Source organism: Bison bison, unplaced genomic scaffold (assembly GCF_000754665.1).
Source record: "Bison bison bison isolate TAMUID 2011002044 unplaced genomic scaffold, Bison_UMD1.0 scf7180017864371, whole genome shotgun sequence".
Taxonomy (NCBI): Eukaryota; Metazoa; Chordata; class Mammalia; order Artiodactyla; family Bovidae; genus Bison; species Bison bison.
In genome coordinates this window covers 8,349,574-8,370,651 of record NW_011494943.1, presented here as the reverse complement: position 1 = coordinate 8,370,651, position 21,078 = coordinate 8,349,574, and the positions used below count along the sequence as shown (strand labels likewise).

Below are 21,078 nucleotides of genomic sequence, written 5' to 3'. Positions count from 1 at the left end.
CGTGTGTATAACGAAATCATTTAGCCATACAGCAGAAACTAACACGACATTGTGAATCAAGTATACATTAATTTAAATTTTTTCAAGCAAATAAATACATTTAAAAAAGAGAAGTCCTTGAAAGAGCTCTGCAAAATTAGGTCACATAAATGTGAATTCTTATTCTAGAGGTAAGGCTGCAGGAGGATAATAATTTTCACCCAGAGGCATAGAAATGGAAATTCCTTGGCAGTCCTGTGGTTAAGACTCCATGCTTCCAATGCAAGGGACATGGTTCAATCCCTGGTCAGGAAATAAGATCCCACCGAAGAACTGATGCTTTTGAACTGTGGTGCTGGAGAAGACTCTTGAGAGTCCCTTGGACTGCAAGGAGATCCAACCAGTCCATCCTAAAGGAAATCAACCCTGAATATTCATTGGAAGGAGTGATGCTGAAGTTCCAACACTTTGGACACCTGATGAAAAAGAGCCAGCTCATTGGAAAAGACCCTGATGCTGGGAAAGATTGAAGGGAGGAGGAGAAGGGGACGACAGAGGATGAGATGGTTGGATGGCATCACCGACTCGTTGGATATGAGTTTGAGCAAACCCCAGGAGATGGCGAAGGACAGGGCAGCCTGGCGTGCTGCAGTCCATGGGGTCGCAGAGTCGGACACGACTGAGCGACTGAGCAACTAGGCACGGCCAAAACAAAAAAGCACAGACAACAGAAGTGGCTCCAGCCCCGGACCCACACAGAATTCAAGGGAGAGCATGCAGCCCACACCTGAACTTGGCTGAGCTGGCCTGAACCCTAACTGCAGTTTTTCTGAGTGGACCACCAGGGGAAGTCCCAGCTTTTTCTTTTCCAAAAATCTGTTTTGCCAATTCCAGGTCCTTTGCCAGGTTAAATTTATTACTAAGTATTTTATTCCTATTGTGATGAGAAATGCATTAATTTTATTTGCAGATTGCTCAGTATTAGTATGGAGAAGGCAATGGCACCCCACTCCAGTACTCATGCCTGGAAAATCCCACGGATGGAGGAGCCTGGTAGGCTGCAGTCCATGGGGTCGCTAGAGTCGGATACAACTGAGTGACTTCATTTTCACTTTTCACTTTCATGCATTGGAGAAGGAAATGGCAACCCACTCCAGTGTTCTTGCCTGGAGAATCCCAGGGACGGTGGAGCCTTGTGGGCTGCCGTCTATGGGGTCGCACAGAGTCAGACACGACTGAAGCGACTTAGCAGCAGCAGTATTAGTATATAGAAACAATTGATTTCTGAGTGTTGAGCTTGTGTCTTGGGCTCTGCGTAACGCATTAGTTCTAGTAGGTTTGTGTGTGTGTATTTACAGTCAAGAGTAACTCATCACTGATTGACAGTTTCGTTTTTTATCAATCTAGATGACTTTTTTTTTGGTCTTACTGCAGAAGTGTATTCTTCGCCTTTTTGTTTATTCGTTTATTTATGACTTTGCTAGGTCTTTATTGCTTGTCTCGGACTTTCTCCGGTTGTGGCGAGTGGGGGCTTCTCTTAGTTGCAGCGTGTGGGCTTCTCATCGTGGTGGCCTCTCTTGTCGCCGCACGCAGCTCCGTCATTGTGCTGCAAGGGCTTAGTTGCTCCAAGGCATGTGGGATCTTCTTGGGTCAGGGATCGGACCCGTGTCCCCTTCATTGGCAGGCGGATTCTTATCCACTGTGTCACCAGGGAAGCCCTACATTTTTGCCTCTCTTTTTCTCCTGATCTGAGGAAAAGAACATTCATTTTTTCACACCAAATGTATTACTATGGGCTTGTGCATAAATGCTCCATTTATACCGAAGTTCTCTATTCTTACCTTAATGAGAGGTGTTTATTTTTTGTTTGTTTTTAAGTATGAATGGTGTTGGGTTTTGTCAAGGGCTTTTTCTGCAATGTGAATGGTCACGTAGCTTTGTTCTTTATCCTATTAATACGATGCATTACTGTGGTATAATAAAAAATATATCTATCTGGCCTTTGCCCTGGATTCCTGGCAGAGTTCTAAAATCTTCGGATATCGCTGCCTTTTAATACACTGTCTAGGTTTGTCCACCAAATAAAACATGATTCTCAATTTTTAGGTTGTAAGAAAAATAAAATTTAGGTTGTGTTTTTTTTTTTTTTTTTTTCAGTCACTAAGTGAAAGGGAAGTGGAGCAGAACCCGATGAGGCTTTTCTTGTTTGTAGAAAAAGGCTTTAGTCTCCTGGGCCTCCTCGAATTCCAAAGAGCAAATTCAAGAAATTACTAATTAGGGAAGTGAGGAAATGCACGGATAAAGGAAAAGCAGTCAGGAAACAATAGCTCAGCGTAAAACAGAGTCCCAGTTCCTCCTCAAGGGATATACATTACCATCTGACATGCGTCTTTGAATCCTGCAAGACCTAAGGCCCCCAGTCAGGCGGAGGAAGGTAACTATATGATCAGATCCCAGACTGATAGGAATCTAAGCAACGATGATGTTGACCTTTTTCTGACCCTCGTGACTTCAATCAGCTAAAGCTTGGACTCTGTTGACTTTTGCCCCATTCTAGGCTGAATTCTCCAGCCCCTTCATGAATAGCCCGCACCCTTAGCTGAAAGTTTCGCAGATTTTGCTGTTCAGAGAAAAACAGCTTCAGGAAATATCCCTGGTGTTCTCCTTACTTGTTGCAAACAATAAATCCTTCCTTCTCCTACTGTTTGGCTTGCTTGTGTCTTTTGGCTCAACAACCAAGAGATAAAACTGGTTTTTCGGCAACAGAAGTTTGCTGCTGCCACAGGGATGACCTGCAGTCTTAAGTTTCGGACACAAAACAAGGCATTTCCCCACAGAAGCAGGCACCCAAGGCGTAGCTACAGGTGTTCCTGCAGGAGGAGACCCAGTATGAGGCAGGAGAGCGGTGGGCTCCAGGTTAGACACTTACAACTGGCCTCCTGTTTCTCTTTCTTGGGGCACAAAGACGTGGGCTTCAGGCTGGATACTTAACAACTGTTTGCATTTCCTGGGACAAGAGATAGATAGGCCCCCATTAAGGCATTCACAATCAGCCTCCCTTTGCCCACCGAAATGGAGATAACAACAGAAGCAGGGTAGATAGCCAGTCTTTGTCGCTTGTAAACACCTTAAGGTAATAGTCGTGGCAACAGTCAAGATAATAGTGAAACAGAGCGGGACCGTGCGGTGCCTGACCCCCCACCCCACCCCCACAGGTCTCTTGTCTGCCTTTTGTCTGTGGACAACTTTAGCCAAAGAATAAGTTTAATCAGAGAACTGAGAAGTGCAGAAACAAAGGAAACCAAATAATAATAATGTGGTCATTATGCATCGTCAAGGGGATTTAGTGCCTTCTCAAGGGTTATAGATAGTATTCTGAACCATATCCTGCGAGCTGTCTCATAGTGAAACCCTCACCAGGCGGAAGAAATTAACTATATGATGACCAGGCTATAGCCGTGACATACAACTGCCACAATTCCAAGAATTGGCCTCAAAGTAACGGAAAACAAACTGACCCTGGAACTGAAGATTAACTGTACCTAAAACAATCAAGATGACTCTGGTCAGAGCACCGATGACCAATTTGAAGGTGACTGTCAGAGCTGACCCTGCTGTGTCTACACGTAACCCCTCTTTCTGTCCAGACACGCTCTTGCCCCACTCATTGCCAGTGAGGAGGAGTTGGCCTTTGGACACACGTCCACCTACAGCCCCCCCGCTGCCCCCTACGCCCCCGCCCCTCGCAGTTGCCGGGGTCTGAAATAAAGCTAACTTTCCTTTCCACCAGCCTGGCCTGTTTATTGGCTTTTGAGCGGTGAGTAGCCAGACCCTGCACACCTTTTGTGACAATGGCCGTGGTAAGGACAAAGAGGGGGCAAAACCCTGTTTGAGTAAAAGATTAAGGGATCTCCACTTCCCCCCTTTTTGGAAGAAGGGAGACACTACACATGTGCAGAAAGGCTCCTTGTGGGTCAAAAGTCAGGACATAACGCCAGGCCATAATGAGTCTTGCTCCTCCCATCAGCCTTCACTTAGGGTACCATCTTGGCTGATAGGTGTGTGCGCACCCAGGGATGGGCCCCAGGGTAGGTCAGGTGTGGAAAAATAAACCAGATAATTGGCTAAAGGTAAACAAAGGCCTGGAAGAACTGCCCTATAAAAATGACTTGCCTGGTACTTTTCTGTGCTCCTCCTCCCTAAGCGGGACACCCACACCTTCTCTCTGGGTGTCCATCTCTACATTGCTTCTATCTTAACTAAACAAACTCTTTTTCTGTGTGCTCTCTCGCATGTTGTTGTGCTATATCTCTAGTAATGAACTTTGTACCTGCATTTACAGTTTTTGTCTTGCTGCCTTGCGGAGATCAAACCCAGACCCCCGGCACGGCTCCCTCTGAAAGCACCATCTAACCAATAATCTCCTTCCCCAGCACGTGAACTGAAAACATTTGCTACCTCCTCTTTTGTTCAAATAGTGGTAACCACACAAAATAAGTAGAGAAAAAACAAATCTGCTTCTTCCCTCCCGGGGTCTGTGGGATGACTCATCCAAAGACTGCTTTTCAGTTCATGTGACAATTATCCCCAAAGATCCTTTTTAAAATGTGAAATAGAATAAAATCATTTTTTTAAAAAGTCAAACAGACTTAGAATATAAACAAAGAAGACTGAAGAATTGGGATATATTTGACAACATTTAGGGAAGAAAATAAGAAAGGAGGACCAATGAATTGAAGTTAGAAAGAAATACCTAAATGAGCCTCTTGTGGATCTGATGTCTATAAAACAGCAGTCAGTTTTTCCTTAAAATTATCCATCTCAGCTCACACAGAGTTAGGGCAAAACTACTCACGATAAATACATCAAACCTTCTAGATTTAATAGCAGTTCAGGAAACCAACCAGTCACAACCAAATGCACCAGGGAAGAGGTGATGGCATCTTCAGACCATTTGTGCACAAAGTTGAAAACACTCTCAGTTTGAAAGCCACTGTGAAACATAGTTTGTTGAGTTACCAGATCAACAAAAATGTGCTTCCCAGTAATTAAAATTTAGTGTATTATGGACCAACAAAAAGAAATAACTCTCAAGAGAGTGAGAAGATAAGCCATGAGCGGGGAGAAAATATAAAGATATACCTGATAGGGACTTCCCTGGTAGTCCAGTGGATAAAACTCTGCACTTCCTACTCAGGGGGCCACAAGTTTGATCCCTGGTCAGGTAACTAAGATCCCATATACCATGCAGCTCAACATCTGATAAAGGACTACTATCCAAAATATAAAAAGAACAGGAATTTAACAGACATCTCACCAGTGAAGATATACAAGTGGCAAACAGGCACCTAAGACGATGTTCCACATTTTATGTCATCAAGGAAAAGCAACTGCAAAGTAAAATTCATATTTTATGGCAGAACCAGGAAAATTTAAACATGAAAAATTTCCTCTGCCCTTGAACCTCCTCTCTCCCCGCTCCTGTGCATTGTGCATCTGCATTGGGCATCAACCAAGCCTCCCCCAGCAACAGGAGTACTTTCTCAATTCAAAAGAGCAGCACTCTCCTAGCATCAACAAGGCAATTCCTTAGAAGACAACATTCCTTCTTTATCTTATAAAATGCCACAGGAAGCCATCATGATCTGATGACACTCAGATCTGGATTGTGTAGGCTGTCATTAATACATCATTTGAACTACAGCCCTTTGTGTCTGGAAAAAATAAAAATAAAAACAACTCTTATACCTGTGTCTTGACTTCTAATGGGCAGAACTATTCTCAGAGCTTTCTGAGATGCTCTCTTGGGTTTTATAAAATCCTCAAATTTGGCTTGAATAAACATTTCCATTTTCTTTCTTATGGACTGATTTTTGTTGAAAGTGAAGAAGTGAAAGTTTGTGTCTGACTCTTTGCAGTTGTATCTGACTCTTTGCCACCCCATGGACTGTAGCCCAGCAGGTTCCTCTGTTCATGGCATTCTCCAGGTAAGAATACTACAGTGGGTTGCTGTTTCCTTCTCCAGGGGATCTTCCTGACTGGGGTCTCCTGCATTGCAGATAGATTCTTTACTATCTGAGCACCAAGGGAAGCCATTTTTGTTGACCCAACTGAAAACAGTGAGATCCCACTGCACACCTATGAAAACAACCAGAATCTGGAACACTGACAGCAGCAAATGCTGGCGAGGATTCAGAGCAAGAGGAGCCTCTCATTCATTGCTGGGATGAAGGCAAACGGTACGACTGCTTTGGAAGATGGTTTGGTAGTTTCTTGCAAAACTAAGCATCCTCTTTACCATAATACAATGCTGCAATTGTGCTCTTTTGGTGCTTGTCCAAGACAGTTGAAACGTATGTCCACACAAAACCCTGTACACAGATGGTTAGAGTAGCTTTATTCTTGTCAAAACCTGAAGCAACCAAGATGTCCTTCAGTTGGTAAGTGAATAAACTGTGTACATCCTGTTAAAAGGTAAACCAAAGCATGTAAACATTTTTAAGTGTTTGAGCAAACACTGGTTTGAAACAGGCAGCATGCAAATCTAGCAGATAGAAAGGAGGTCTGAGGAGCTTTACAAAATGAAGGACTTTGGCATTCCCTGGCGGTCCAGTGGTTAGAATGCCACATTTTCACTGCACAGGGCACGGGTTCAATCCTGGTCAGGGAACTAAGATCCCACAAGCTGCACAACGCAGCCAAAAAAAAAAAAAGAGAGAGAAAGACAGAGGAAGTAGGAACAAGGCAGTTATACTAGGCCAAAAAGCAAATCGGTTATTGACAGCTTATTTTTCTTTAGCGGGTGGCAGGGGTCAATATCAGGCAGATTACCCAACTAGTATTGGTCAGGCAATTCCTGATTGACTCGTTTAAGATTCCATTTCTGGGAGAGCTGAAACTGAAATTAAGTCTCCGTTTGGGGACGTGGAACTTACCATAAGCCACTCTATTTGGGCTTGATGTCTTGTTTTTTAACAATCCAGACAATGGAATAGTATTCAGTGCTAAGAAGAAATGAGCTATCAAGCCATGAAAAGACATGTTGGAAACTTAAAACGTATTACTAAATGTAAGATGCCAATCTGGAAAAGGTTACATACTGTATGATTCCAACTATATGACATTCTGGAAAAGGCAAAACTATAGACACAGTAAAAAAAAAAAAAAAAGTCAGTGGTTTCTGGGGGAGGGAGGGAAGAACAGGAAGAACTCAGGAATTTTAGGGCGGTCAAACTACACCATATGATGGATACTATAACGGGGGATACTAGTCATTATACATTTGTCTAAACTCACAGAACGTACAACACTGAAGTGAATCCTAATGTAAACTAAGGACTTTAAAAAAGTATTTATTTTTTCACTGTGCCAGGTCTTAGTGGCGCATGTGGGATCTAGTTCCCTGACCAGAGATGGAACCTGGGCCCCCTGCATGGGGAGCCTGAAGTCTTAGCCACTGGACCACCAGGGAGGTCCCGAAGCTAAGGACTCTGGGTGATGACAAGATGTCAATATAGGATCATTAATTGCAATAAATGTACCACTTTGGTGGGGCACGTTGATAAGAAAAATCTCTGAACCTTTCCCTTCACGTTGCTGTGAATTCGAAATTGCTCTAAAATATGAAGTCTGCTTTAAAAGAACAAAAACTGAAAATGAAAATAACATAAAGTCAGGAATTCCCTGGTGGTTCAGTGATTAGGACTCAGGGCTTTCACTACTGGGGCCCAGGTTCAATCCCTGGTCAGGGAACTAAGATTCCAAAAGCAATGGGAGTGGGGCTGGGGGAGAAATCTACCTTTTTACAATTGAATAAAATAAAAAGTTTATAAAGAAACAAGCCAAAAGAATCACACAAAATTTCAAGAGTCAGACCATTTTCATGGACTATGTGTCCTTATCTTCTAGAAAATACAATTTTTTTCTTAAGTAGTATGAGTTGAGTTGTAAGGAGTTGTTTAACCATGTTTTACTTGCTGAAAACCAAACCAAAAGTACCAATGAAACAAGCCCAAGTATTTATGTTAATGAGACATCTTGGCTAATTATGTAATTAGACATTAACTTTTTTTTTTGGCTGCACCTTGCAGCCTGAGGGGTCTTAGTTCCCCAACCAGGGATGGAACCTGTGCTGTCTGCAGTGGGAGCACGGATTCCTAACCACTGGACCGCCAAGGAAGTCCCTAATTAACTTTCTTAATCAAAGAAATGTTTTTGAAATATAGCTGATTTACAATGTTGCGTGAGTTTCTGTTGTATAGCAAAGTGATTCAATTATACACGTGAAAAGTGTTAGTCGCTCAGTTGTGTCCGACTCTTTGCAACCCCATGGACTACCACCAGGTTCGTCTGTCAACAGAATTCTCCAGGCAAGAATACTGGAATGGGCTGCCATTTCTTCCTCCAGGAGATCTTCCCAACCCAGAGATTCCACCTAAGTCTCCCGCATCACAGATGGAGTCTTTACTACGGCGCCACCTGGGAAGTCCCGAACAATGTGGTTTATGCTAAACAAACACCTGCTTTCTCTCCTCAAGTCTAAAATCCTGGCAAATGCCAGGCAGAGGCTGCCTGCAACCAGCCCCTGTAAAACCCTTGGGTGCGTCTCTAGCAGGCTTTCCTGGTCAGAAACATCGCACATACTGCTACATCTTCGATGCAGGGGCAAAGGGGCAAGAGGAAGCTCTGGGTGACCTTCAGGGAAGGGAGAGAGAAAGCCTAAGAAAGCTTGTACCTGGATTCTTCTAGACTCCCCACAGGGTCTTTGTCCCTGATGACCTGGCTTACGAGGTCACTGTAATAAACCCTGAGAGTACCCCTGATTCCTGCTAGCAAATCTCCCAATTTACAAGTAGTCCTGGGGTCGCCTGAGACATATCATGCAGGGCCGCACAATTTTAGTGTTTTTTTTTTTTTTTGCCACACCTTGAGGCTTACAGCAATTTAGTTCCCTAACCACGGATTGAACCTGGGCCACGACAGTGAATGTGCTGAGTCCTAACCACTGGCCCCGCAGGGAATTCCATGAAGCTCTTACCTTAATGACCGTGTCCACATATTCCAGTTGCTGGGGCCTCCTTGGACTGTGACCCGTGGAGACAGCTAGCTGCTGCCATTAGGAGACGGTGAGAGGGGAAGATTTCGCTGCTGCTTCAAGGCCTGGGCCTGGCCTGCAAGCGGCCATGAGGAGGGCCTTGGAGCTCTTGAGACCCAGCCCTCAGCCTTTCCCTGGGCCCCCAGAACACTTGCCCACCCTGAGACCAGAGGGCCTGGAAGGCCCAGAGACCCTGGCGAAGCTGACTGAACAGGACCCCTGACCCCGCCCTCTGGGGCACCGGCTCTGCTCCTGTTACAGTTCTTGTTCAGTCACTAACTCATGTTCGAGTCTTTGCAACCCCATGGACCGCCGCCGCCTGGCTCCCCCCACTATCTCCCAATGCGTGCGTGCTGTAGCTTCAGTCATGTACAGACAGCTCTTTGCAAGCCTATGGACTGTAGCCCGCCAGGCTCTTCTGTTCATGGGATTTCCCAGGCAAGAATCCTGGTGTGGGTTGCCAAGCCCTCCTCCAGCAGATCGTATCTCCCCAAGTTTGCTCAAGTTCATTGAGTTGGTGATGCTATCTAACCATCTCATCCTCTGCCGCCCCCTTCTCCTTTTGTCGCCGTTCTTTTACTGCTGAGTCACCAGGGAAGCCCCCTATTGCAGCAGCAGGCAGCATACTGTTGTATGTATAGGTCACACTCTGTTTATCCATTCATCTACTGATGGACATGGGTTGTTTTCACCTTTTGGCCACTGTGAACAATGCTGCTACAAGCATAACTGTACAAATACCTCCTTCAAGTCTGTTTTCAATTCTTTGGGGTACATACCCAAACATGAAATTGGTGGATCAGACGGTGATTCTAGTTTGACTTTTTTAGGAACTACGTTACTGTTTTCCATAAAGGCAGCACCATTTTACATTCCTACCAAGGATTCAGTTTCTCTTATGTCCTCACTTTATTTTTTTAATTGGCAACTTTTTTTTGTATTTTGAGAACTTAACTCCCAGAGGAAAGCAAGCCGCAGTGTAAACAGCCAAAGCCTAGGTTTTAAGGTATTCAAGCCTTCGGGTATAGGGCAGAAGAGGTAGGTGGGGGACGCCTTCACACAGAGTAAAACAGTTGTGACTCAATTAAGGTTGCTCCAGGGCTAAGCCAAATTTCAATATACAGAAATCTGCAGCAAAAGAACAGCACACTCATACTTACACACACACACCCATGTGAGACAAAGTGAAGACTTACTTACCCAGAAGCATAAATTATTTGAGAGAGTACATAAACAAGCGTAAAAATTAAATTCTTTATTTCATACCACATTTCAAATTCAAATAATGATACAAATTCAAACGAGCTGTTATCAGCCAAATAAAGAGCCCACCAAGGCCAACACTATTTATAGACATAAAGACTGAGTAAAAAAACAAAACGAAACCCACCCAAACACAAAATGTGAGTACAGAACTTAAGGTGAAGAACATCACACATAACAACAGGAGGGAGGCGGCCCAGAAGTCGTGTTCCTGACACATTCCCCTCACTCTCTTTTCCCTTGTGAAAGCAGTTACCAGGAATCCTACCAGTTGTGATAAGAGGCTGCGGCTGCCCTGGGAGAATGCACTCAGTAGTATTAACAGAGGCTACTGAACCTCTGCAGCCTAATTCTACAGACCTATCATAAGCAAAGGGAGCCCGAGCCCGGCAGAGTGAGGAACACAGGAATGCAGGGCCCAGTTCCCAGCTGAACGTGAGACAGGCAGCCTTGCGAGACGGTCCTGGGGATCCTGGTTCTAGTCACTCCCTGGTGTAACCCCCACCCCCTTCCGTGAGTGTGGCCGGGAACTAGTAACTTGCATCTAGTAGGGAGAATACAGCAAAAGTGATGAGATGTCACTTTCGAGATTAAGTGATAAAAGACTGTGACTTATGACTTGCTGGCACTTCCCTCTGGCTTTTCTCACTTGCTTTCTTTGATGAGGACAGCCGTGAGAAACTAAGACTCTTAGTCCAACAGCCTGTGAGGAACCAACTCCTGCCAAGGATGAGACTAAGCTGAGAAGCAGGTCCTCCTCCGGGTCACGCCTTGGCGGCAGCCTTGTGACAAAGCCTGGGCTGGCTGGAGGGCCTGGTCCAGCCATACCGAGACCCGCAGAAACTATGAGAGAATACGTAGGTCTTAAGTGGTTGAGTTTTGGGGTAATATGTCATTCGGAGATAGAAGACAAAAACATCTGGGTAAACTATAATGTGCTTAGTGAAAAAAACTGTTAGTTGCTCAGTCACGTCTGACTTTGTGACCCCATGGACTATAGCCTGCCAGGCTCCTCTGTCCAGGAATTCTCCCAAGTAAGAATACTGGAGTGGGTAGCCATTCCCTTCTCCAGGGGATCTTCCCGACACAGGGATCAAACGCAGGTCTCCTGCACTACAGACAGATTCTTTACTATCTGAACCACAAGGGAAATGGCTAAGTTTTGGAGTAATCTGTCATACAGTGATAGAAAACAAATACATCTGAGTAGACAATAATGTGCTTAAAGAGATAATAAATTCATTTGCATTAATTCTGAAACAGCATTTACAATTTATATAAAATCAACTATCAACTGAGTTTATCTCAACTTCAAGAAAGAAAACCACAATTTTACAACTTGGAGCAAAAGAGTTCAGTGTTCCATACAAATGCAATTTCTCTAAGGGTTCCAGCTAACCACAATTCCCTGCAATTGCCATCAAGTCTAAAACTCACACTCCATAAAATTACTAAGCAGGTGTTAAAAAATAAAGGAAAGCAAAATATTGTTTGTCTTCTTGATTAAATCTACTTTGCCATAAAACTCTTGATTTGTTCAGTTAATTTTCAATTTTAAAAGTGAGCTTTCCCATTGATAGGGAATATCCAGAAGAAGCAAATCCACAGAGACAGGAAACGGATTACTGACCACCGGTGCCAGGCAAGAGAATGGCGAATGACTACCAGTAGGCACGGGGGGTTCTTTCGGGGTGATGAAAACGTTCTGGAAAAGACAGTAGTGATAGCTATATAATCTTGTGCATGTACTGAAGCGCCACTAAACTGTATACTTTACAATGATGAATTTTATGATTTCTGAATTATCTCAATTAAAGTAACTGTTTAAAGCTCTTATGGATTAAAGTTAACATTTCCATTCTAAACATCTCCCCCAAACAGTTAGACTCCATTCCCAGACATGCGTATGGAATGGTGTTTCTTAGTGACAACAGCCTGCCGCCACAGCTTAGACTTCACCACGTGTTCTGGGTTTGTTTGTTTTTTATGCACTGCATCCTCTAGAAAAATTACTAGCAAAAGCCTCCATCAATAAATGTGTATTTTTTTCTTAAGTGTGTTTCTGTTCATTTACAAATGTAAGATTCCTATTTTTAAAACTTAAGACAATTTTTACCTCATTTCATAATACTTGATTAGTACCCCTCTTGCTAGGAACTACAAGAAAAATTATCAAAAATGTGCAAATCTTTTCAAAGATTCCATTTCAGTGTTACATGATTTACTTAAACGTCATTCCCAGACACACATGGGGTGGCACATGCTCCCTGTTACTACATAGTAACACACAGCCACACACCTAGGAGTCTTCACACGACATACGAGTCTTCATACACATATGGCCTAGTAGTTTCGATCAAAGCATGATCTCTCAACGAGAACGGGGGGCAGAAGAAAACATTTACATTTACAACATGACCATAAGGAACGTGAGACAGATGAACTGAAAAACAACATCTTCGAACATCATGACTGACAGGACAAGTTCCCTTATTTCACTAGTTTCTAAACAATATTTGTAAACCTGAATACCAACTCTGGCAGATTTAGCAGTCTTAGATCTCGGAGTTTCCATTCTAACAGCCTCCAAGGTATGGTGAAGATGAGAGCGGCCTCCTCTGCCCGGCCCTGCCGCTCAGCCGAGGGTCTGAAGAGGCGGCCTCCTCTCACTGGCACCCTTCTTCAAATACTTCGGTAGTCAGAGCCCCGGGCTACAATGGCAGCAGCTTCCCACTCCACAGTGAAGAAGGAGACAGTTCCAAAAAACCCAAATATCACCATGACGAGGAGTTGCCAATGAAGGAGAAGGTAGTTACTGTAGAAAAATGCCACGGCTGCGCAAATGGACTAAGAATAAAGAAGACAAAACAGATCATGAAACATGCACACGTGACCCAGCCGACTCCACAACGAACCCCACAGCTTGGACCCAAGGCTTCTTGTCACTGCTCCCTGCTCTTTCTGCATCTAGAGGGCACCTCCTTAGTCACTAGCTCACAAACATGCACCATTCAAGTCCCACTGAGAGCTGGGAATAATCAAGTAAGCTACAGTCTGCTATTTAAAATAGTATTTTGTTAAAAAAAAAAAAAAAAACTGGAGTGATAAAATTATGTGCATGCACAGTGAGAAGCACACTTGTTACCTGTGAACACCATGAACTCTAGTATCTACTGAAAGAAGTCTGAGCCGCAGAGGCCGGAATGTAAAATCTCTTATACAAGTGATGGGACAAAAAAGATCACAGTACTTATTATCTCCTCATTCTGATCAGAAATCCTTTTAAAGGATCTCCTAGACTTTTATTTAAGAAACATTAAGAAAATGAAGTTACAGCACTTCAAAAAGACCCGCCTTTAAACATAGTTTAAAGAAGAATTTACCTGCACAAATTTAAAGACGGCAAAAGCCGGGGCGCTGTCTTCAGAATAGAGAAAACCTAAAATACTAAGCAGCTGAGTATTGAAGCAGCTGTCTCCAAGACCCAACAGGAAGCTGCAGAAGATGGCAATTTCTTTGCTGATTAAAATAAAATTAATTGAGAGTGAGCATTAATAATAATATTTGTTAGAGTTGTTTAAAATGTAACAGCAACTCACCCACAAAAACATTTTACTCTCCAGTTTAAACAAGTGTATGAAACAAGAATGAATAAACATGGAATTTACAAAGAACTTATACTCAAATGCTGTCACCTTCACAGTCTAGCGAACTCTAGTCTATTAACCATCAGGGAAGCAAACAGTGTGTCTGGGATGGGGCTGCCCTTGGCTTGGGGGTCCAGACATAAATGCCTACGCTGAAAATGAATCTGAGGGTTGAGTGCAGTAAAATGACACCCGCAAAACTCCCATAACCACTGTGAAAGGGCTGGGCGGCCGATCCAGCAGACAGATCACCCCTCATTCCTCACTGCTCTTCCCTGAAGTCCAAAAACGTCTAGAGATTTCAATGCTCAAAAAGCAGAGATAAAAAATTCAAATCAGACACTTACGCAATCCTTCACAGATCAAGAAAAAGATTTAGTGGGGAGAAAGGTTAAAACCAACAATCACAAAAATAACTTGATATTCTCTATGGATTTCTATTCAAACTCATTCTGGCTCCATTAACACATGACAAATGACCTTATAACAGACTTACAGAAAAGGACTAACTGCTCCATTCTAAATTCCAAGCCATCCTTTACCTCCTGCCCTTCCTTAACTTACTAGAAAAAGGGCCGCCACTGTACCTGGGTTTGATGTAAGCGCTGCTGTCAGTGCCTTCAACAGGAGCAATGGGGGCATCCCCAGGCATGTTGAGGAATATTAAATAAAAAGCTATAAAATGCACCAGGATGCCCAACAGCACAACTGGATTCCTACCAAAACGATTATTCTTGCTCAGCAGGCCAAAGAGGCTTCCACCTGTAAGATCAATGAACAAACAAAAAAATCCAAGGCCAAGTTAACATATCAAAAACTTAGTTTTGAAAAAATAAATGGACAAATAGTGAATTTAATAAAATAAAGCAAGCAAGCACGAATATACAAAGTAAGAAATAACTGTTGAAACAAAGGAAATTATAAAAATCAGGACAGACTTCTAGGTAAGATAGAATAACAGGAACTGAATTTACCCCCAGTCTAAAAAAAAAAAAAAAATCAAAAATATGGCACAACGGTTTTGAAGACACAGATTCTCAGGTGACAAAGGGCAGTGATCTCAGAGAGACAGGGAACAAATGAGGCGAGGCCCACACCTGCCCCAGCTGACTGAGAGGCCGGGGGCTTCAGAAAGGGGGAGGGCGGAAGCAGAGCGGGGAGGACAGGGGAAGGAGACCGGGAAGAGGGGCAGAAGGGGAGGGAAGGCAGGAGGAAGCCCACAGCCTCCCTGAGTCACGGAGACAGAGCTCAGGGGCTGGGGAGACCAAGGTGCCTGAGTTTCCAAAACAGGGCATCAAAAAGGAAAGCTGATCAGCACAGGATGTGAGTAGCAGAGATCAGAAAGAGCTTTCCAAAAGGATTAGTGGCATTAGTGCCCTACCCTGGGCTGGGCAGAGTACCTGGTCCCACCAGCCAGACCGGAAATCTTATTATTCACTGGGTATTCACGAAAGGGTCTTCCCTTGGGGGAGAGAGATAATTAGCCCTCCTCTGAGCACTACTCTGGTTCCATCCAACACACTTTAAAAGCAAGACTCAAAAAGTCACACTGTTTCCAAGTAAATGAACCGCATCCAAGAACAAAGCTCAAGAACAGGAACAGCAATGTAAAAGTCATCCCACACCCAACAAGGTAAAGTTCACAATGGCTAGTATCCACATTACCAGGCATGCAAAGGAACAGGAAAATAGGACCTGTTATTAGACAAATCAGTCAAACACAGAGTTATCACGTGACCCAGCGATTTCAGTCCTAGGTTTAGTGTTCACAGCAGCATTATTCATAATGGGCAAAAAGCAAAAACCACCCAAACGTCCATGACACGATGAATGGATGAATAAAAATGTGGTAGATCCACGTGACTAAATATTATTTGGTAATAAAGAGGAATGAAGTAAAAAAGAAAAAAGAGATGAAGTACTGATACATGCTACACCATGAAAAAACCCTGCAAACACTGTGTCAAGTAAAAGAAGCCAGGGACAACAGAAAAATACAGATTATATGATTCCATTCACATGAGATGTCCCCGGAATAAATCTACAGAGGAAGTAGATTAGCAGTTGACTGGAAAAAAGCAATGAAAATGTTCTAAAATTAATTATAGGGAACAAAAAAATACACCAACCCCCCACCCTCCTTTGTCCATGCTGCTGCTAAGTCACTTCAGTCGTGTCCGACTCTGTGCGACCCCATAGACGGCAGCCCACCAGACTCCCCTGTCCCTGGGATTCTCCAGGCAAGAACACTGGAATGGGTTGCCATTTCCTTCTCCAATGCATGAAAATGAAAAGTGAAAGTGAAGTTGCTCAGTCTCGTCTGACTCTTTATCGACCCCATGGACTGCAGCCCACCAGGCTCCTCCGTCCATGGGATTTTCCAGGCAAGAGTACTGGAGTGGGGTGCCATTGCTTCTCCGTCCTTTCTCTATAGTGCTTATCATTTTGACATTCTAAGTTTCAGATATTTTTTATTGCATGTGTTCTTCCCCAAAAATATAAGCTCCATGCTTTGTTCATACAGTGGAGGCACAGAAAGTTTTGGGAAGCTCCTCACACGTTACACAGCATCCACTACTGCATGGATCACCGCTGCAGGAGTGACTGGTGGCATAATCAAAACAGAGGTGTGGTCTTAGCCTGTCTCCTCTCCCCGCTTCCTGGCACAGAGCTCCTGAAACCCTAGGAATTTCCTCAGTGAAAGGAGTGTCTCTAGTTATCTTAACTAACCCCTTCCAACCACACCTGAGTTAATGCTGACCCCTGAAGGACTGTGGGGGTGGCTCTAGTCAAGATGGAGGCTGGTTGCCAGGACCCAGTCTTAATTAGAAAACTAGAATGTTCAGCTCCACCCCCCATCTCAGGGGAGGGGAGAGGGGCTAGAGATCGAGTCTGCCATGATTTAATCCACCATGATGAGATGTGCATAAAAATCCCCATGCAACAGGTTTGGGAGAGCTTCCTGCGATGATTCCATCATGTGTCGGGAGGGTACCACATCCTAGACTCCAAGGGGATGGAGGTTCCTACGCCAGGGGTCCTTCTGGGCTTTGCCCTAAGTAGCTCTTCATCTGGCTGTTCATCTGCATCCTTTATTAAATAAACTTTAACAGTAAGTATAGCATTTCCCTCTGGAGAAGGAAATGGCAACCCACTCCAGTACCCTTGCCTGGAAAATCCCATGGACAGAGGAGCCTTGTATGCTATAGTCCATGGGGTTGCAAAGAGTCGGACACGACTGAGCAACTTCACTTTCACTTTCCTTTCATAGCATTTCCCAGGGGTGTTGTAGGAATCCTTGAATGTATAGCCAAGCTGGACAGAAGTGAAGATGGCCTGGGGACTCAGGACTTGGACTGGCGTCTGAAGTGAGGCTGGCCTTGCAGGATTGTACCCTTGAACCTGTGTGGTCTGCTGCTAACTCTAGGAGTTAGTGTCAGAGTTGAACTGTACTGCTGGACATACAACTGGTGTCAGAGATCCAGAGAACAAGAAATTCAGGGATTCTAATACACCTTCCCTAAGTATTTTAAGAGGAAAATCCAGGAAACAAAAAGCAAAAATCTTTGTTTTCTTACTTACGGCTTTGTCTTGAATTACTTGGCAAAAGTTTTATAATTTAGTTTTAGAACAGTGATAATAAAAGAAAAACCAGACATACCCATGTGGATAAAAATAAGCAAAGAAACAGAAATCCAAGGACAGAGAAGTGAAATATACTTAAAATTTCCGTTATAACTGTAACAAACTGATTTAATGCAAATTTTTTTTAAACCAACCTAAAATTTCTCCAATGCCGATGAAAATGCCAGAAAGTCCAATGAGGCTTTTCTCTTCTGTTCCAAATTTATTTATAGCGCCAATACAGGTTCCATATACACCAGAGAAGAAAGTCAGTTCCAGACCTTTAGAAAAGAGTCAGATTTAAATTACAGTTGTCCTTCAGTATCTGCCATGGGTACCAAAATCCAGATACTCAAGTCCCATAATCAGCTCTTTGCATTCAAGTCTCTACATCCTTAGAGTAAACCAACTGCAGATAACAAAGCACTGGATTTTGTACTGAAAAAACACAGTCTACCTTTCCTGGTTTTTTCTTCATGTCTTCATGTCTTGTAGTATTTGAGCTATGCATGTATAAAACAAAATTCACTCAGACTGAAATGCTACTCCACGTGACATAACTGATGAAAAGGAATTAGCCACGAGATGGCAATTGTCACATATTTCAGATTAGAACATACAACCCAAATAAGCAAAGACAGCCTTATGTTAAAACAGTCACTCTGCACAAAAAGGGGGTGGACAGAGGACGTAATTAACATAAACTTGTAACAGAGACACTAAAGTACTCATTATCCTTATTAATAGCTTTCCAAGGGAACAGGAACATATGGTGGCAAGACTAATACCTACTATCTACTTTTGCTTAAAGGAAAAAGTTTTAATTAAACATGTTTTCCAGGAAAAGAAATTTTTAAAATTTGGGTAAAAAATTAGAGCAAATCAGTAGAAGACCTGGTTCCTTAATGTCACAAAATCTTACCTGAATTTTGAAGATGTTCTGACACCACCCTTTGACCTAAAAATAAGATGTTTCTACCTATACCTATGAGGCGCAGAGAGTTGAACCTTGAACAAATCCAGTTTGAACTGTGCAGGACCCTGTAATACTACAGGGTCCACAGTTGGTCGACTGTGCAGACCAGGAAGCACAGATACAAACGGCTGACTGAAGTCACGCAAAGATTTCTGATCACAGGGGAGGTCAGCACACCTAATCCATCCCTTCACTGTTCAAGGGTCAACTGTAAAGGCAAAAGTAATAACTGACATATCAGCGCAACTTTTGACAAGGAAACAGATTTCCTTAAGACCTAAGCCTACTTCACCTATTACCACATCACATTATCACTGGAAGCCACAGAATTCATTCTGTTTTATTGAAAATTCTCTTAATTCATACTCATGTGGCAAAGATTTACTCATGATTATTTTCTGTAGTGCTCCATTTTGTCCTAAAATCACTGGCTGAGATGAATCAAGCCTCCTGCTTTTCAATCCCTTGTACAGAACCCTCCCCTAGGTGGTATTTAGGTTGGCCCTGTGATTTGCTTTCACCAACATGGGAAGGGGTCACGCAAATGCTGAGACATGGAGAGAGGTGAGATCCAGCTTGCATTAGACCCCTTTAGACGTGCAAATGAAACTACCTTGGAAGTTTTAGCCCTATAACTTAAAGAACCTTAGCACTATAACTTAAAGAACCACAAGAGACCCCAACTGAGACCATCAGAAAAACCATTTCGCTGAGACACGTCAATGTACAGAATTGTGAGAAAGTAACACAGTTATTGTTTTCGACACTTACTGTCATTACACAGTTACAGAAAACCAACACTGTAATTAACTCCATTACCTGTATAAGCAGTTGTAATGCTAAGAAGGAGCATCTCCTTGGTGACACATAACTTCAGAGACTTTTCTGCAAAAAAAGAAAAAAAAATTAGGAGTACTTAAAGCTCAACATTCAGAAAACTAAGATCATGGCATCTGGTCCCATCACTTCATGGGAAATAGATGGGGAAACAGTGGAAACAGTGTCAGACTTTATTTTTTTGGGCTCCAAAATCACTACAGATGGTGACTGCAACCATGAAATTAAAAGACGCTTACTCCTTGGAAGGAAAGTTATGACCAACATAGATAGCATAGTCAAAAGCAGAGACATTACTTTGCCAACAAAGGTCCGTCTAGTTAAGGCTATGGTTTTTCCAGTAGTCATGTATGGATGTGAGAGTTGGACTTCGAAGAAAGCTGAGCGCCAAAGAATTGATGCTTTTGAACTGTGGTGTTGGAGAAGACTCTTGAGAGTCCCTTGGACTGCAAGGAGATCCAACCAGTCCATTCTAAAGGAGATCAGACCTGGGATTTCTTTGGAAGGAATGATGCTAAAGCTGAAACTCCAGTACTTTGGCCACCTCATGCGAAGAGTTGACTTATTAGAAAAGACTCTGATGCTGCGAGGGATTGGGGGCAGGAGGAAAAGGGGATGACAGAAGATGAGATGGCTGGATGGCATTACCAACTTGATGGACGTGAGTCTGAGTGAACTCCCGGAGTTGGTGATAGTCAGGGAGGCCTGGCGTGCTGCAATTCATGGGGTCGCAAAAAGTCGGACACAACTGAGCGACTGAACTGAACTAAACTAGATTTTAATCAACTGAACAAAAATTCTAAAATATTCATTCAACCAATTCATTATTACTTGTTGTCAATAATGCCAGTAAACAGAGACACTGGGACACACGTTAATGATTCAGATTAAAATGCTTAACATATGAACTAAACCTGCCCTATAAGTAAAATGTTGATTTCAACTGTTTAAATATATTCTAGAGTTGTGTTTTCTCTAACACCTTTTCCAGCTCTCAAGAAAACAAATAAAACGTGAAACAGAGAAAAGAAACAGAACAAAACAACAGACTATTCCAACAGACTTGATTAAAGATTAGGGAGTCAACAGTTGGCAAAATGCTAATTTCCCTAAGCAACTTTCCCAGGGCAGCGTTAAGGCTGGACTCAAGGTCAGAATCAGCCCAGAGGTTTTTGACCACCCCAAGCTGGGATACCACCACTTCCTGGATTCTCAGTCTCTGGATCTGAGGACTGAAACCTTAGTTCTGCTCATTTGTTTCTGATCCCTTTAATTTTTAATTTTTATTGTTTAACTTCGTTGAAATCTACAGTGGAAAATGCATTTCTAAAAGCTGCACATTTTAACTGTCTTTGAACCTGCTCACATTTCATAACTTAAGGCCACTTATCTAGGATCCTAAACTAATGGTGGATCCAGATTTCAGTTCCTACTCAGTGGATGACTAGGAAACACATCAGTCACAGACACTCTGTCCTGAATTTCTCTATATACAAAAGAGGATAGCTTTTTTCTTGAATTTCACTAAAATAAAGTGAGACTAGGACTGTGAAGAAGACTGAGCGCTGAAGAATTGACGCTTTTGAACTGTGGTGTTGGAGAAGACTCTTGAGAGTCCCTTGGACTGCAAGGAGATCCAACCAGTCCATCCTAGAGGA

At 43.1% G+C, this 21,078-nt stretch overlaps 1 protein-coding gene across 2 annotated transcripts in view; it reads right to left on the bottom strand.

Annotated features, from left to right (window-relative positions):
• Positions 1–10,308: 10,308 nt before the first annotated feature.
• The window catches only part of MFSD11 (major facilitator superfamily domain containing 11), a 28,759-nt gene continuing 17,989 nt past the window's right edge, over positions 10,309–21,078 (bottom strand). For both annotated transcript variants that reach the window (XM_010856230.1, XM_010856229.1), the window contains exons 10-14: positions 19,403–19,468; positions 17,763–17,888; positions 14,571–14,745; positions 13,720–13,855; positions 10,309–13,183 (exon numbers count right to left, since the gene is read on the bottom strand). In XM_010856230.1, the coding sequence (XP_010854532.1) occupies positions 13,019–13,183; positions 13,720–13,855; positions 14,571–14,745; positions 17,763–17,888; positions 19,403–19,468 (668 nt within the window). In that variant the 3' untranslated portion in view covers positions 10,309–13,018. The remainder of the gene's footprint in view (positions 13,184–13,719; positions 13,856–14,570; positions 14,746–17,762; positions 17,889–19,402; positions 19,469–21,078) is intronic.